This window comes from Amblyomma americanum, chromosome 2 (assembly GCF_052857255.1).
Source record: "Amblyomma americanum isolate KBUSLIRL-KWMA chromosome 2, ASM5285725v1, whole genome shotgun sequence".
Classification (NCBI taxonomy): domain Eukaryota; kingdom Metazoa; phylum Arthropoda; class Arachnida; order Ixodida; family Ixodidae; genus Amblyomma; species Amblyomma americanum.
Window position 1 is genome coordinate 104,729,780 of NC_135498.1, and position 15,543 is coordinate 104,745,322.

Sequence of the window (15,543 nt, forward strand, 5' to 3'; positions counted from 1 at the left end):
TTGTAGTAGGCAACTGAAGTGTCACTAACACAGTCCTATCCCGCCTTCTTGATAAAAAATGCCTCCAAGGTTTCACAATCGTTTTTTTTTATAAATTCCGCTTAGGACTGACACGCAACGGAAACTGTTCACAAGCTGCGCAGGCAATGCATTGGTCAACAAGATTCGTGCGCCCCGTATTAGCCAGGTCTTTTGCATGCTCCCCGAGACGGTAGTCTGCTCGCGCCGAGACTTCAGGTAGCGATCGAGCTAACAAATGGTTCAGTTGCGCACGTGCCAAGATTTTGTCGTTGCGCATTACTCCATTCAGAAACGAAGGTAGATGATACTTTGTCGGCACCATGCAAAGAGAAAGCGGTTTTCGCAGCATCGGCGGCACTCCCGGCAAAGTAACGAGCAAAAGACCCCGAGACAAGGAAGGTCCATGGCATCGGCGCACATCGCTACCGATATGTGCAAAGGCCCAAGTGCACGCCATGTGCGACCTGGACCGCTGGGGACAGCATCCGAGGGTTCACAAGTGCAGGAGCCGTTCCCTGCCCCATCCCCTGTGCGCGGAGCTCACGTGCAAGTGCCGAAAGGCGGCGGGCCAGCTTGGGTCGTCGTCCCGGCGTGACGGAGGCGGCGGCGGCAGCGGCGGTGGCCGGGGGGCTGCCGGCCAGCGGGACGGGCGACCGTGCGGTGCGCCACCGGGCGCCGTGCGCCGTCCTGCGCAGCACGCACGAGGACCAGGCCAGCTCGTACTGGGAGCAGGACGCGGCCGCGCCGAGGTCGCCATGCGACTGCTGGGGCCGGACCCCCCAGCCCCCCCGGGCCTGCATCACCACTTGGAGTCGCATCGGTGCACGACGGTGGCCATGTCGATGGAGGCGGCCCTGGCTGCCCACCTTTATTGTTCTTTCACTGCGGACGTCGCCGTTGTCCTACGGGCTGTGCGCGATTCGCCAGTGTCGTGTGGGCGAGTCCTATCCTACTGTCCCGCCACTGTATAGCTCTGCAGCCTAGTTATTTTACGGAGTGCCGTTTTTGTTTTGCTGACTTGTTTTCCGATGGACGCATCCGCGATGGTGGATTCGTTAAGCTGCGGTGAAATCATGAAGAAAGCCAGCTGAAAACTTTCTTGCGAATGAAGAGAAAATTGGTTCCGGAAGAAATACTAGCGCATTATTTAAACACGCCACGACTAAAAGAAGCACGGGCCAGCCCGCACTCAGTTCTTCGTCGTTTTGCTTTACTTTCACTTCTTCACTGTACGACCACGTGCACTCGTCCTGTGGGCTGCATACTCTCGAGGCCACAGCGACTTCCTCCCGCCCCGTCAAGCTGCCTCCTCGGCGCACTCTCGCCGGCAAACACGTCGTAAACGAGGCCATACTGTTCGGGAGAAACGACTGCAACTTGCATACAGGATCCGATCTCGAGACAGGGTACACGTCTTCGTCTTCTAAAAGAGCGAACCACCGCAGCAGCGAGACATGGTTTCTCTACCTTCGTCCATAGTACAGGGAAGACAGCCCAGGCGGTTTCAAACGCGCACTCGAGGACGGCCATGACGTTCAGGCCTGCACCACGAATAACGTTCCTTCCAAACCCGACCGCGGCGGCTGCGTTTTTATGAAGGAAAAACGCTAAGGCGCCCGTGTGCTGTGCGATGTCAGTGCACGTTAAAGATCCCCAGGTGGTCGAAATTATTCCGGAGCCCTCCACTACGGCACCTCATTCTTCCTTTCTTCTTCCACTCCCTTTATCCCTTCCCTTACGGCGCGGTTCAGGTGTCCAACGATATATGAGACAGATACTGCGCCATTTCCTTTCCTCCAATACCAATTATTATTATTTAAAAAAGCTGCTCGCCCTTTCATGAAAGGAATCCGAAGACGTCTTGGTTGAGGTTTCAGAATCCCGTGGTAGAACGCAATACAGAAGTTCACGAAGGACGTCGACTTGCTCGTTCAAAACTGTAGCTAAGTACACTGCCAGTAAGTAACTTCCCGTTTTCTCAACTTGAACATGCTTCCTGCCGTAATGCACACACTGCTGACGTCCGAGCAAAGTTTACTTAGCCATGGGTCTCATTAGTCGACGTTAGATCTTGAGCATAAGCGCGATGTGCGATCTGCGAGCGTGGTGCGTTGTCTCAAGCAGGAAGCTATGCATGAGCACCTGACGCTACGAGGGACCCGGAGTAAGTTCAGCGGAAACCTTGCACAACAGTATCATCGTTAAACATATCGGCCTCATCCACGAGGAAGACCTAAAGAGCAGCTTTCGAATGCAATGTGTTGCATAGATGACGATATGCGTCGTCCAGAACGTCGACGACTTTGCCGCTTCGTTTATCATTCGCTCAATCCGATGAATAAACCGAACTATCGCGTCGCCGCCAAGGCTGAACGAAAAGGGCGGCTTTTCCTGCGTTGTTCTGGATTGATTTTAACGAGCCTGTGCTCCTCTTGTACCATCTTCTCTATTGTGGAATAACCACACCGCAAAAATACAACTCAACATATTTACACTAGGTTCAGCAGCCACAGTACTAATAAGGTTCCCAATTTTTATTTATAAAGAATGTGTCGCGTGTGGCCGCCCCAGACTAACAGAAAGGATAAGCCACGATCGATAAAGGGTGCTTCACGTGAGAAACCAGACGTCTAAGGCTGAACATAGGGCAAGAAAGAAAGAGGTTACGTCTGAAGCACAAAACACCGGGAGTATAGATCCCATCTCCATGGCCACTCTATAGGTGCGAATACATTTCGTAACCTGCGTAAGGCTCCTCATGACTTTGACGTGGCATCAAGTCTCACAACAAGAGACTTCCCTCTTGCACCATTTAACAGTAAACATTTTGGTGATGCTAATTTTTTATGGCGCAAGGGCAACTTTGGCCAGAGAACGCCATGGCACAAGGTAGGTTTCATTGCACAAAGTAGGGTCAAAGACCCATTTACCAAGCATTTCACCTTAAAGAAGCCGAGCAACAGGCAGGGGAAAGCTTGTACCCATTGTATATCCCCGGTAGGTACCCGGCGGCACTGGGGATCGAACCCCGCACCTGCCGCATGCGAGGCGGATGCTCAGACCCCTAGGCCACCACTGCGGCCAGTATCATTGATATTAAGATCGCCATCCCGAAATCAGAAAAAAAAACAACGAAAACCGCACTTGGCCACCAGGCTCTCGCGCTCGTGCCACGCGTTAGCCGCCGTCTGCAGAGCGCGCGCTCTCGGTTCAGCCGAGCCCATGGAGCAGAAGAAGCGAGCCATGGACGAACGTAACACGCCCAGCAGATTGCCGCCGGTTCCCAACCAGGGCGACGCCGCGCAGCCAAGGCCCCCACCGTCGCAATGGGAGTACCAGCCTCCCTCGGAGTATTCCCTGTCAACGGAGGAGCGTCTCGCGGTCGACCGACCCCCGGAGCCCGAGCCGGCCGAGGAGTTTAGCGAGGGCCAATGGCTCAAGCTGGACTCGGCCGAGCTCCTGCGGCGGCGGCGGGAGGCGGCCACGGAGCGGCCACCGGCCACCTACCAGGCACCCTCCTGGCCGCACGAGCAAACCTCCACGCTGGAGTACCTGAACTCGTCCAAGAGCAGCAACACCGAGGACAAGACGAGCACGCGGTCAGCAGTGGTCGACCCTTCGCCGCCCGAGAAGCGCTGCTCGGTGCCAACAATCCCGCCGCCTCCGACGGAGCACCGCTCGTCGCTGCAGAGCTTGGGCGTGGCGGACCAGCGGCCGCCGGGCACCCTGCAACACGGCACCGAAGACACCCACCTGCCCTACTGGTCCTTCGCGAAGCTCGGCCTCCTGCTCGACGAGGGCGCCCCGGAGCTACAGCAAGATCGAGTGCCCGCGGTGCTGAGGATCTACGACACGGAGACCACCACCCGTGAGCGGAGCAGTTCTGGCGCCAGTGGCACCGCCGGAGAAGCCACCACCATCACGAAGGAAACCGCCGGCGATCAAAGCGTCGACGAGGGCGCTGAGTCTGACGACGGCAGGCCAGGCACAGTGGTTGCCAGACGACTGCCTTGGAGGAAGCCCTCAGCCGAATGTCTGCAGGCGAAGTCCGACTACAAACGACCCATTCTGGTCGCATTATCAGCGACGGAGAGGCTCTCGACGAAACCACCAGCAGAAGCAGCCCAACAAAAGGCCGCTTTGACGAATCCTCCCGAAGCCAAACTTCCAGCAAAAGAACCTTCAGCAGCAACGCATTTTGAAGCCAAACTTACTGCGTCAATGTCTCCGCTGGCGGAAGAACCAGCTACGGTCACCACGGCTGCCAGGACTGCTGATGCTTTTAATGGAGTCCAGGCAGTCACCGAAGCTGTCACTGGCCGACCGAGAATAACCACGGAACTCGTAGGCATGAACGCTTTACCCACGAATTCTCTGCCCTTAGACAAGGCGCAGTCTCGCGAACATTGCGGGCCCGCCTTTCCTGTACGACTAAAAAGAGCTCAACCGAGGCCCAAGGAACAGCCAGGAGAAAGCGCAATCGCGAGAGATAAAGAGCACGCAGTTACCAAGAACGAAAGCCAGCCGCATGCGCTTAACATCAACGAGCCGGAATGGCACCACCACGTCGCTGCTATGCTGCAGAGGGTACCAATGAGACTGCTGCTCCTGGACCTGGCTCTCGCCTTCCTGTTCGTCATCTTTTCGCACATGAGGCTCCTTAGCTTGCAAGGCTACACGACGCTGACGGATGCCACGTCCGAGTCACCAACCTTCACGTACCAACGACCCGTGTGCCGAGGCCCCGCATGCAGCTCTGCTGGGCTCAACCTCTTCTACACGCTGAACCAATCCGCGGACGCCTGCCGCAGCATCTTCGACATGGTGTGCCGGCCGTGGGTGCGCGAGCCGCCGTCCAAGTACCACAAGATACTCGTAGGAAGCGAGCGACTCGTCACGGCCGACATCCTCCGCGAAATCAGCAAGTTCCTCGAAAGTCAGCTGAAGCAGGTGTGGCCCTCAACGAGTCGGGGAAAATTGGCGTTACTCTACGCGAGCTGCCGAGATCACGAAGGCCGCGACCGCGCGGGGCTGGCGTACTTCCGAGGTCTCCTTCGGCGCTACCAGATTGATCGGTGGCCGTTTGTCGAGGGCTACTCGGCCTTAGGGCGACCGCAAAGAGCGTTGGAGCTCTTCACACGCGACACGGGAGCGGAGCCCTACTTCAGCCTGCGGTTGCGTAAATCGGGAGGCGCGCTAGCCCTCACCGTGGGCTGCCCGCTGCTTGGTTTACCTCCACTGAGCTTCATCGAAAAGACTGAAGACGTCGGCCGTTACGCGGACTACATTGGTGTCGTGCTAAAGGAACTCTCTGGTTCCCTCCAAAACCGAAGCGATGTGCCGGCCAGCGTCGTTGACTTCGAAACGAGCCTCGCGAGATTGCACGTGGCGGACTGCAAAGAGAACGCAAGATACGAACGAAAGATGCTTAAGGACCTTGCCGGCGCTGAATGGAACTGGGGGCGCTTCCTGGAAGAGGTGACTCAAGGAGTCGCCAAGACAGACTACCTCCAGTCGGCGTCCTGGGAATACATCTCCAACGTAACGGGCGCCATCGTCGGCGACAGCGTCCAGGCCGCTAACTACTTCGGCTGGAAAGTCGTGAGCCGACTCGCTCCCTACACGACGACGACCATGGCGAACGCGTACAAGCAATTTCTAGAGGCGACCGGCCTGGAAACGCACCAGCCGTCCAGGCACTGCCTCACGCAAGTCAACCGAGTGCTGCCGTTCGCCATGAGCCGCGTGTACGCGCTCAAAAGCCCCGAGACGTCGACCAACTACGAGGCTTACAGAGTGGCCTACCACGTCGCCAGGAGCCTCGACATCTACGTCATCAAGGACCGCCAGCGGCTGCCTCCCGAAGTCGACAGCGTGTACCGCAGGCTGCGCTCAACAATGGAGATGACCATGGGCTACCCCGACTGGGCAGCGGACGAAGCCCGCGTGGACGCGTACTATGATCCCGTGAGGATCGGCAACTCGTACCTCGAGTCTCACATGAGCGCCGCCACGCTCACCTACCATCGCAGTTTCGAGCCGGCGCAAAGCATGTGGGGCCGCGAGCGACTCATGTTCCCCGAGGACCCTGAACGCTGGAAGCTGGACCCCCCCTGGCGATCAATCTACGACCTCCAGGACAACCGCTTCTACATACTGCCAGCCAATCTTCAGCCGCCTTACTACGTCGAGGGAACGGCTCCGTCCCTGAACTACGGGGGCCTCGGTTTCTTGCTGGCCACGGCCGTGCTGACCGAGCTGTTCTCGCACCGTGTCGAGCAGGCGACGGCGTCCGCGGGTAGCAAATTTCTGGAGCGGACGCTACGACTCCTGCGTACTCGCCTAGTCGAGCCTGCGGCGCGTCCGGGGGATCCCGATGGCTGCAAGACCAGCGCCGCAGCAACGAGGATAGCCTACCTGTCCTACCACATGCACGGCGACTTTAGCGACGACCAGGCGGTGCAAGGAATCGAGGCCCTGGCACCGGATCAGCTCTTCTTCGTCGGCGTGGCCCGCACGTTGTGCACGTTGGTGCGAAGCAGCCACTACGCCCGCGTCGTGGGCAAGCGAGTTCTGGTCGATGCGCTCAGCGCGATCGACGGGGTGCTACTGCCTCTCCCGGAGTACCGCGATGCGTTTAATTGCACCGGTCTTTATTAACTGACTAAACCGATAAGCACCGCACACTGACTGCATATACAGACTGGTTATACAGAAACAATAATGAGTGAACAATTAGCTAAATCCCAATTGTAAGAATAGCCACTCTTCGCCTGTACAATATCACTGCTCCCTTCAACGAGGCATCCAATACGCCAGTACATATACTAGTGTCATACCTACCGAGACTGCTTGTACGCCATGCAGATGTGTGTTAATTACTCGCTGATGTTTTCCTTCTCACATGTGCCCGACCCTCGCCATCCATAGTAGAGTTAAGGCTGCTGCTCAAGATGGCCCCTTTTTGGGCCTTACGTTAGAGAACTTGTCCTAGATTATTCTAGTGACGACTTTCTAGACTAGCCATAAGTCGCAGCGCAAGCCAGCGCTCCAAGTGTTTTTTCCCGTTTGCAGCATTACTAGAGTGCTTATGTCCAATATATGTACGTTCAGTACGTAATAAAGACCCTCCAGCAGAATTGAGCCAGTAATCCCACTGCCCGAAGCACAGAGGAGTCACTCTGCCTTTCGCCTTAATATTATAACGTTAAGCGCACACACCGGCTGGTAGATTGTTTGCCGAAAGGTGAGGAAACGGCTCGCGCAACGTGAACCTATGCCTGCAACCTGTTGTTCCCTCCCTTTCTCTTTCCCCCTTCACAATTTAGTCTCATGTCATCTCCCGTCTCTCACACGCACACCTTTCATCCGCAGGCGATCTCTTGTCTAATCGAGCTATCTGACTTTCCGCCCCGCACGATCTCCCAACCACCGTGTGCTGCCACTTCATCCGGAAAGCTGTTTCCTCTGTTCGACAAGTGAGCGATGTGGCGCAGCCAGCTTGCGGACAAAGTACCATTGACAGCTCTCATTGCAATTATTTCGGTACATCAATCTACGCCTTATTCGAAAGTTCGAAGCACGTCCGAACAGCCCTGTAACGAGAAGTTTTGACACTCGGCAAGCTGCCGGTACCGTCAGAATTATTACGCAATACACACCACACTTAATCCTTTCCTCTGCTAGCGTGCCCTGCGCTATTAGACGTTTCGTTCTCCTTGTCAAGCGCTCAACCTCCACGACTAGTTTCACGGTTTCCTAGTGCCCTACATGAATTAATCCATCACTGCTGAATCGATCCCATGTAGTCCCTTTGAAAAGCCCTACCGCAGACATACACGGGACAAAAAAAAAAATTGGAGTCGACCTCATCGTCGAGAGTAGGCGTAAGCGTGGAATGCATTGCCGGAGAGAACTGTGTTCCAGGGCGTCTCATAGATGGCGGTAGCCTTCTTAGCCACTTTTGGTGTGTAGCTCCAGATAGTGCTGTATCGAACTACAGGACCTTCGCCTCTGCCTCGCGATCTCCTCTGCGTCAGTACATGTTCCCCTCTTCTCTCACGGCGCGGTTGAGGTGCCCGCCTGGGAAGTGATGCAGTTATATACTGCGCCTTTCCTTTCGTTGGAGATGGCCTGTTATGTGCTTAGAAATATAAACCAAATGAAGGTTACGCTCGCACAAAATCCCACACACGCACGTATGCACCTCTCACCCACGCGCGCATGACACACACACGTACACCCACTGAGACGACAACGATATGGCGTCGGTCACGCACCTGGGTATCCACTGCTACTTCTGTATTTCTCGTGACTATAAATGCCATTCGGCTCTCAGCCATGCAGAGTCAGGTTTTTAAACTGCAATACGGTGATCATCCAAGCAGACAAGCAAATACAGAACGCCTAAAAGCGAAACTCCCTTTCAACTAACGGAAGTTGCGCGATTGGAACACGCTTCTTTTCCCTGGCTACAATACACCTGCAGACGTAGACGGAGTGCGGCGTCACCGTTTATAGCGCACCACGTATACGAGGTGCCACTACAACGATCGACGGGGCGCTGAACCCTGCACAGAAAGGACGGCTGCTTTGAGGCATCAGAGCTGACTCGCACATTTCACATGGCCCACGCTTTAACGCTGAGCTCTACGTGAGCGAAAACTCACGCGAAGGCGACGGCGGCAAGCGAAACATTTTTGCCCTGTCGCTTGCCTCGTCGCTCTGATCTGCACCCACAGGAAATTTCGCTCGTCTCCCGGAAAGTCCCCCACGCGATTGGCCAATCAGACCCCCAATGGCCTTTTCCTCCGAGATCTGTCTTCGCCTCAACAAACGCATCCTCTTGGTCATCGCCGCCGCAGAGAAAATATTTACACTGCTGTGGCTGCGAGGCAGACCCGAAATATTTAAAAAATGAGAACAACCTGCATGTCGGTTGCCGACAACATTTGGAGCGGGATACATACGAAGGGGCGCACTGCAGGAAGAGATGCGTGTCGAGCCGCAGGCACCGGCGCTCGATCCACCGTGCCGCTGCGCGCACTCGCGGCACGTATTCCCAGTTGCATATGGCAGTTCGCTTACAAGAAGATTGCGATGGCAGTTTACGGGAGTGTTTTTACTAAGGCAGAGTGCGCACACACCGAGCGAAAGCACACCTCCCCCGTAAATCCGATATGACTTCGTCGCCGCAAGCACGCCGGCTTGGTCATCGCCGCTGCCACTACGCCGCCGCCGCCGAGAAAACGCTTCTTTTGCCTTGGCTAGGAGGCGAGGCACGCGCACAAAGTTTCAAGAGAGAGAACAGATTACGGTTGTGTTTACTAATCTCGAGTGCGCAAGCACCGGCGGTGCACGTCGCCAGTGCACGCCGCCGCCTGCACATGGAGCGCACTCTTGAAAGCGTGTGGCGAAGAGGTAAGAAGCACTCACCGACGTTGTTGTTTGAGCAGCGGTACACGTGCATGGACTCATCGTGTGGAAGCACCAGCGCCGTACCCTTGACCGCGAAGTAGCACTCGCTGATGCTGCACAAAGAGAGAGAGAGAGAAAAGGGTGGGAGGAAAGAGAGTTAGCACTACACGGGACGAAGTCAAACGCTTCGCAATACGTCGACTTACAGGATGGGGGGAAAAAAAAGGGCACCGAATGCGGACAATGCGAGGCATGCAGCGGCACATCTGTCCAACATAAAGGCAGGCGAAACCAACTCCGCCCGAAAGTGGCAAATGTGCCGACCCGGAGGCAGGAAAATATAAAAACATTCCTATACATATATAGGTTGAGTGGTATCCACATAGCATAATGCGCCACACGAATTGGGAGAAATGCCCTTCTCAAGGTGCACGCATCAGGAGTTCTCATCAGGAAGGTTTTCCGACTCCTCACGTTTACGAAATCAAAAAGGAGTGCGTTCCAGAAACACTGAAATCCGCCCGAAAACTGAATCTTTACGAAAAATCCAAGCGCTAAAAATATTTTCGACGTTCTCTTCAGCAACACTGAGCATTATCGGACGCAAAAAAAAAAACGGCAAAGTGGCGGTATACTATAGGGTAAGTGCTCCGCTGCACAGTCAGGCGCACGGCAGCGGAAAACACACGAAGGAGCAGAGATCCACTCGTTCATTCATTTATTGTGACGTGCAAGAAGCATGAAAAGACTACAAAAAAAAAGAGAGCAGTTAAAAGGGTGAAGACGACGAGAATGACAACGAACGATAGAAACAGTTAACAGCCAGGTGTTACGAGTCGCAGTGAACACAGCAGGTCGTTCAATGTATATCAACGTTACATCAGGCGAAATGGCTGAAGGTGCTCGCAAGCATGAGAAGGAGCAGCATTTGCACCCCGCTCCATTATATACAGCTTCTCCTTTCCTGCAGGATATGCGGTGCTGCAACGCGAGGAAAACTGGTGCTGCGCGCGCTCACGCGAGCAGCGGCGTTTTCCCCGAACCCGCAAAGGGCGCCTTCCGCCCCGCGACTCTGATTGCCGCAGGCCGAGTGCCGCATAAGATGCGCGTAACGAATGCGGGCCGGAAGCGAGACTGCGTCCGACGCGCTGATGAATAGATGCAGCAGCGAGATTCGCGCTAACAAACCTGACGGCCGTCGAGGCACAGCGCCCGGCAGCGCTCAGCTCCAACGAGCGCCGAGAACATATATACGGTTACGGTGAGAATGAGGTATACGACTACAGCGCTTCGGGAGAAAACAAGGACGGCACATCAAAGATGCACGCCTGCGAAATTTTTGCTTCTTTTTTGCGTTTCTCACTTAGGGGCGCCTGCCGCCTGGCTTTCATTTCTTCGCACCACCAGCCATCTTGCGCGCGTCTCCAGCTCCTCGCTTTGTCTTTCCACTCAAGACATGCTGCGCCTCTTTTCATTTTTAACATGAGTTTGGTTTGAAGTTGCATTTTGGGTGCTCTTTTTTCACGCCAAAGTTGATTTATTTTGATCGATTTAAGCCTGTGATAGCAATGCTCAAACAGGGATTCCCTCACCCTTTCTTTTAACCTTTTTTTTTTCGATTTTGCACATCATAAGGGCCCCGAAATGATGGTATTACGGTTTATGGGTGTTTAACGTCCCAAAGCTACACAGGCTATGAGGGACGCCGTAGTGGAGGGCTCCGGAAATTTCGACCACCTGGGGTTATTTAACGTGCACTGACATCGCACAGTACACGTGCCTCAAGAATTTCGCCTCCATGGAAATTCAGCAGCCGCGGCCGGGTTCGAATCGGTGTCTTTCGGGTCAGCGGACCCCAAGACGAGAAAAACGAGGGAAACTTTCCGTACGAAATGCGCGCAGTCTACAGCTGGACGGCTGGAGTTCACTGCGCGAGGCAGCGACAGTAAGAAAAAAAAAAACTGCCGCGGTATAAGGTCGTTCGGCCTAATTTTCTCCGCTGCCCTTGTCCTGCCGCTGACAGCTACATAACGAGCGAAAGGCCAAGCGCGTTTCGCGGGTCACGTCCTCGCCCCCGCCGTTACGAGCTATTCGACAGCGTTTAAACAAACAAGCCTGCATGTCGCAACGAAACGCGCGGCAAAGTACTCGCCGTACGCAGCTCGGTCAACATCTGTGCAAGTTTTTCCCGAAAGCAAAGCACTCGAAAGTTCATTTTTCTTCCCTTTTTACTTGCGCTAATGCCAGCGCAAACATTCCACTCCACGCTCCAACGTCGTTTGCTTTTTGCCACATCTCCGCGCACCCTCGGTCACCAACTCCGAGGGCCGCATCGTTCGGTTTGTCTTTACCCCTCCCTCTGTTACACAACTGCTGCCACGCGCCCCAGTCCCCGGAGCAGCGTTGCAGCAGCCACGCATCATTTTGGGCCACCCGGCCGCCAATGGCCCGTTTATTTACGAGGAGGTGTGTTTAAGCTGAGAGAAAAAAGGGGGGGGGGGGAGGGTCTCGCTAGAGCACAGCGTACGTCACTGGGCGCGCATCGACGGCGTTACCCAAGCGGCGCCTGTGCGGCAAGCGAACGACCTTTCCACCCGCGCACAGCGGCGACGCCCGCCGGCGGAGGTGACGACGCGTGACCGCCGAGGCGCGCCGCCGCCTGCATGCGTAATAGCGCCGCCTCGTGGGAAACAAAAATAAAAACCCGATAGCCATCCGCCAGTGTCGGTGGCCTGCGTGAAGTCGGGCCGCCGAATTTACGCGGAACAAATCTGCACGGTCGAACGCAGCGAGCGTAAATTCCTGCTCTAGTGGGTTCCTGAAAGTGCCACTCCATAGGCCTAAATGCACGAGAGAAAACGGTGCGCCAAGGGAAAGCGATGGTGCATGCATGGACACTGAGACGCAGCTGCTGCCTTGAATGGCTATCGCTCAAAGCGATTCGTGTTTCTAGCGTTCATTGTTTTGAAACAGCTCAAAGCCTGGCTCTAGAAACGACGGTTCTATATCTGATGCCACTTCAAAATCAGATGATACACACTGCGTAAGAACAGGCCTACAATTAGAAGTGCCGTGCGCTGTGTTTCGATGGAGGCAAAACGCTAAGGCGCCCGTGTGCTGTGCGATGTCAGTGCACGTTAAAGAACACCCGATGGGCGAAATTATTCCGGAGACCTCCACTACAGCACCTATTTCTTCCTTTCATCTCTTAGACCCCCATTTATCCCTTCCCTTACGGCGCGGTTCGGGTGTCCACCGAGATATGTGAGACAGTTACTGCGCCATTTCCTTTCCTCAAAAGCATATTTTCATTTTTTTTCACTCATGCTACAATAGCACGAGGTCAGTAGAACGACCGGAAAGGAGAGACAGGAAGAAAAAAACTAGGAAGGAAAGTCAAGGACAACGTACATGTCCCCCTGATTTCAAATAAGCTACACACACTCCATACGGAGTTAACCACATTCTCACATCCTATGTGATCTTTAAAAATGATAATCATGTGGTTGTACAATTTTCTTTTTCTGAGCGCCTCTTGCATACGTTCTTTATCAAGCATTTAAATTGTCGTGGCGCTGGTCCCGTGTGCGCGTCTGCCCAAGAAATGGCCACGTTCAAGCAGTTCACACCGTTTTGCGAGGGAGACCGTGAACCTTGTAAGAAACGTTGGTAAAATTCTGACTCGGTTTGACTGACGATGTTTTGAGCCGACGCACCGGTTTCCGTCATTTGCTTTAAACTAATTTCACAGTGGGGCAGGGACGAGAGGAAGATGTCATCGCTGGGGCGTGGCTGGATGAGGATGGCAAGACAGCCGGAGAAAGTGAGGTATGCATGCACATGCGCGTTCCTGTTTACGCACACGCGGCAGGGTGGGTGGGGTGCTTAGCGAAGCCCCCAGTTTGTCCCGAGGGAGAAACCGGTGCGGGGAATGTTGCCACGATGGGGCGGCGGCGTCCTCGAGCCTCGCCGCCACTCGAGCGTGGTGGCGCTCACGGAGCCAGTGCACACCGCCGTAGCATATGCGGCCTTTACGAAACCTTGCAACCTTTCTCGTGTTGCGCGTACCCCACCACCGCTCTCCAGTGGACGTAACTCGCCCGAAAAAACAGTTTATATAACCTCGCCATTTTATAACCCGAGGCAGTGTTCAAAATGTATAAAAATAAGTCAATAACCGCCACGACAGCCCTTCACGGAAGCTTGGATCACACGGATTCTCTCTCATTTAAACGAAATCGGAGCTTCCGGGGGAAACCGGCAAGAGATCGGACAGCGCAGATCGCGATAGAGCAAAGCAGCGGAACGGGACTGTTGTGCCACGTGTTCGGCACGGCTGTCTACAAGCGTGGATGCGACGAAAGGGCAAAGCTGCCACGATCCAAGCTGCCTGCAGCACTGGGAGGCACGAGGCTGCGTCAGCTGCCCCGCGGAGACTACGGCAGAATGATTTTTTGTCCTCAATGCTGGACGAATTAAGAAATAAAATTGGCTGTGACTTAGCTCCGCTATGCCAAGATATACGTAGCGGGAGGTACGTTTTCCTGCCTGAGCTTGTTGTTGGCGCTGTATGTTTAGCAATGAGAGACATGTCCGCTTGAAATAAATGCCTGGGTCGCAGATGCACTTTCGGAAACTCGAATGGTGTGATCAGTCACACGACGGGCCTTCACATCCTCTTCGGTTGGTTCCCGTTGACTGACGCCTTCCATAGGCTCCATCTCGGTGGATATGCGGCGTCTATTACGCTCGGCAGTGTGGCGTCTCCGTTTGGCAAGGCGTTCCTCTCTGTTCGGGCATCTCCGCTGCTCTCTTAGCCTTCTGACGCTCATTCTCTCTTTGTTGAGTAGCCAACTGCCAGGCGACAACCTCAGAATCGGAAAAGTTAATGTTCTCTTGTCTATACCGTCGTTTAGCAGCGGCTGAACTCTCCTTTTGTGCATCCATATCAACCGTTGCGATACAGCCGCCGATTACATCTTCGCTTTTTATATGCAGTGCTGCGCATGCGACGACGCGCGGTTCGGGTGATGAACGCGGTGTGACGTCAGGCCAGATGGCGCCGCGAGCGCGCTAAGCACAGTAACCGTCTCACGTATCTCGGTGGACACCCGAACCGCGCCGTAAAGGAAAGGATAAAGGAAGGAGGGAAACGACGAACCGCGCGGCGCACCCACTACTCCCGGTTGTCACGGTAACGGCGCATGCGCCCAACTGGCCTCCCGCATGTACCATGGTAGCGCATGCGCACAACTGGCGTCTCGCCTGTACCGCGAAAAGCTCGACTGGTAGCCTAGTGTAGCTCTTGAAACAAACGGCGGCGAATGAGAACCGGCGTAGCGAATTGGCTCTACTAATCCGTTGCGACACGCTTCGTAAAGGCAGCCTCCCTCGCTCCCTAGCGCGGCGGAGAATTCGGGATTTGAATTCAACACTTAAGCTACACGTAAAAACGGGTAGCTGAATATTTCTGTAATGCGCTTTCCGTGCAACCGGACCGTGGCGGCTGCGTTTTTATGGAGGAAAACCGCTAAAGCACCCGTGTGCTGTGCGATGTCAGTGCACGTTAAAGATCCCCAGGTGGTCGAAATTATGCCGGAGCCCTCCACTGCGTCACCTCTTTCTTCCTTTCTTCATCCACTCCCTCCTTTCTCCCTTCCCTTACGGCGCGGTTCAGGTGTCCAACGATATATGAGACAGATACTGCGCCATTTCCACAAAAAAACAATTATTATTATTTCCGTGCTTCGAAATCCCGCCAAAGTGGCGAAAAAAACACGTAAGAAAGGCATCCGAGATAAGCGCGCAACGTCACTGTCCACAGCGCGCACCACCGGGACGACGGCCACCGCTACGCACCGGGACGCACCACGCTACAGCGTCTACTTGGGCGCGAAGAGCGCCACGACTCGGGTACACGCAGCACGAACTACACGCATGCAGCGAAGCGAAAGCACTGCGCTGGGAAACCCGCACCGCAATCTGAAAAGCCGGCGCATTAATGGGTCCCGCATATATGCACGCGCATACGAAACGTCGGGCGCAAGCTGAATCCGGACGTTACTTCCGATGCAAAGTAGGAATGACAGCCGAATACGCGGGGAG

At 54.9% G+C, this 15,543-nt stretch overlaps 1 protein-coding gene across 5 annotated transcripts in view; it reads right to left on the reverse strand.

The window, feature by feature from the left end:
- Positions 1-15,543, reverse strand: part of ssh (Protein phosphatase Slingshot) — a 264,185-nt gene that overhangs the window by 73,388 nt on the left and 175,254 nt on the right. For 4 of the 5 annotated variants that reach the window (XM_077655066.1, XM_077655064.1, XM_077655063.1 and 1 more), the window contains exon 3: positions 9,457-9,551. In XM_077655066.1, coding sequence (XP_077511192.1) covers positions 9,457-9,551 — 95 coding nt within the window. Of the gene's footprint in view, positions 1-565; positions 855-9,456; positions 9,552-15,543 lie in introns of those variants that run through there. The other variant, XM_077655062.1, reaches the window with a different exon arrangement.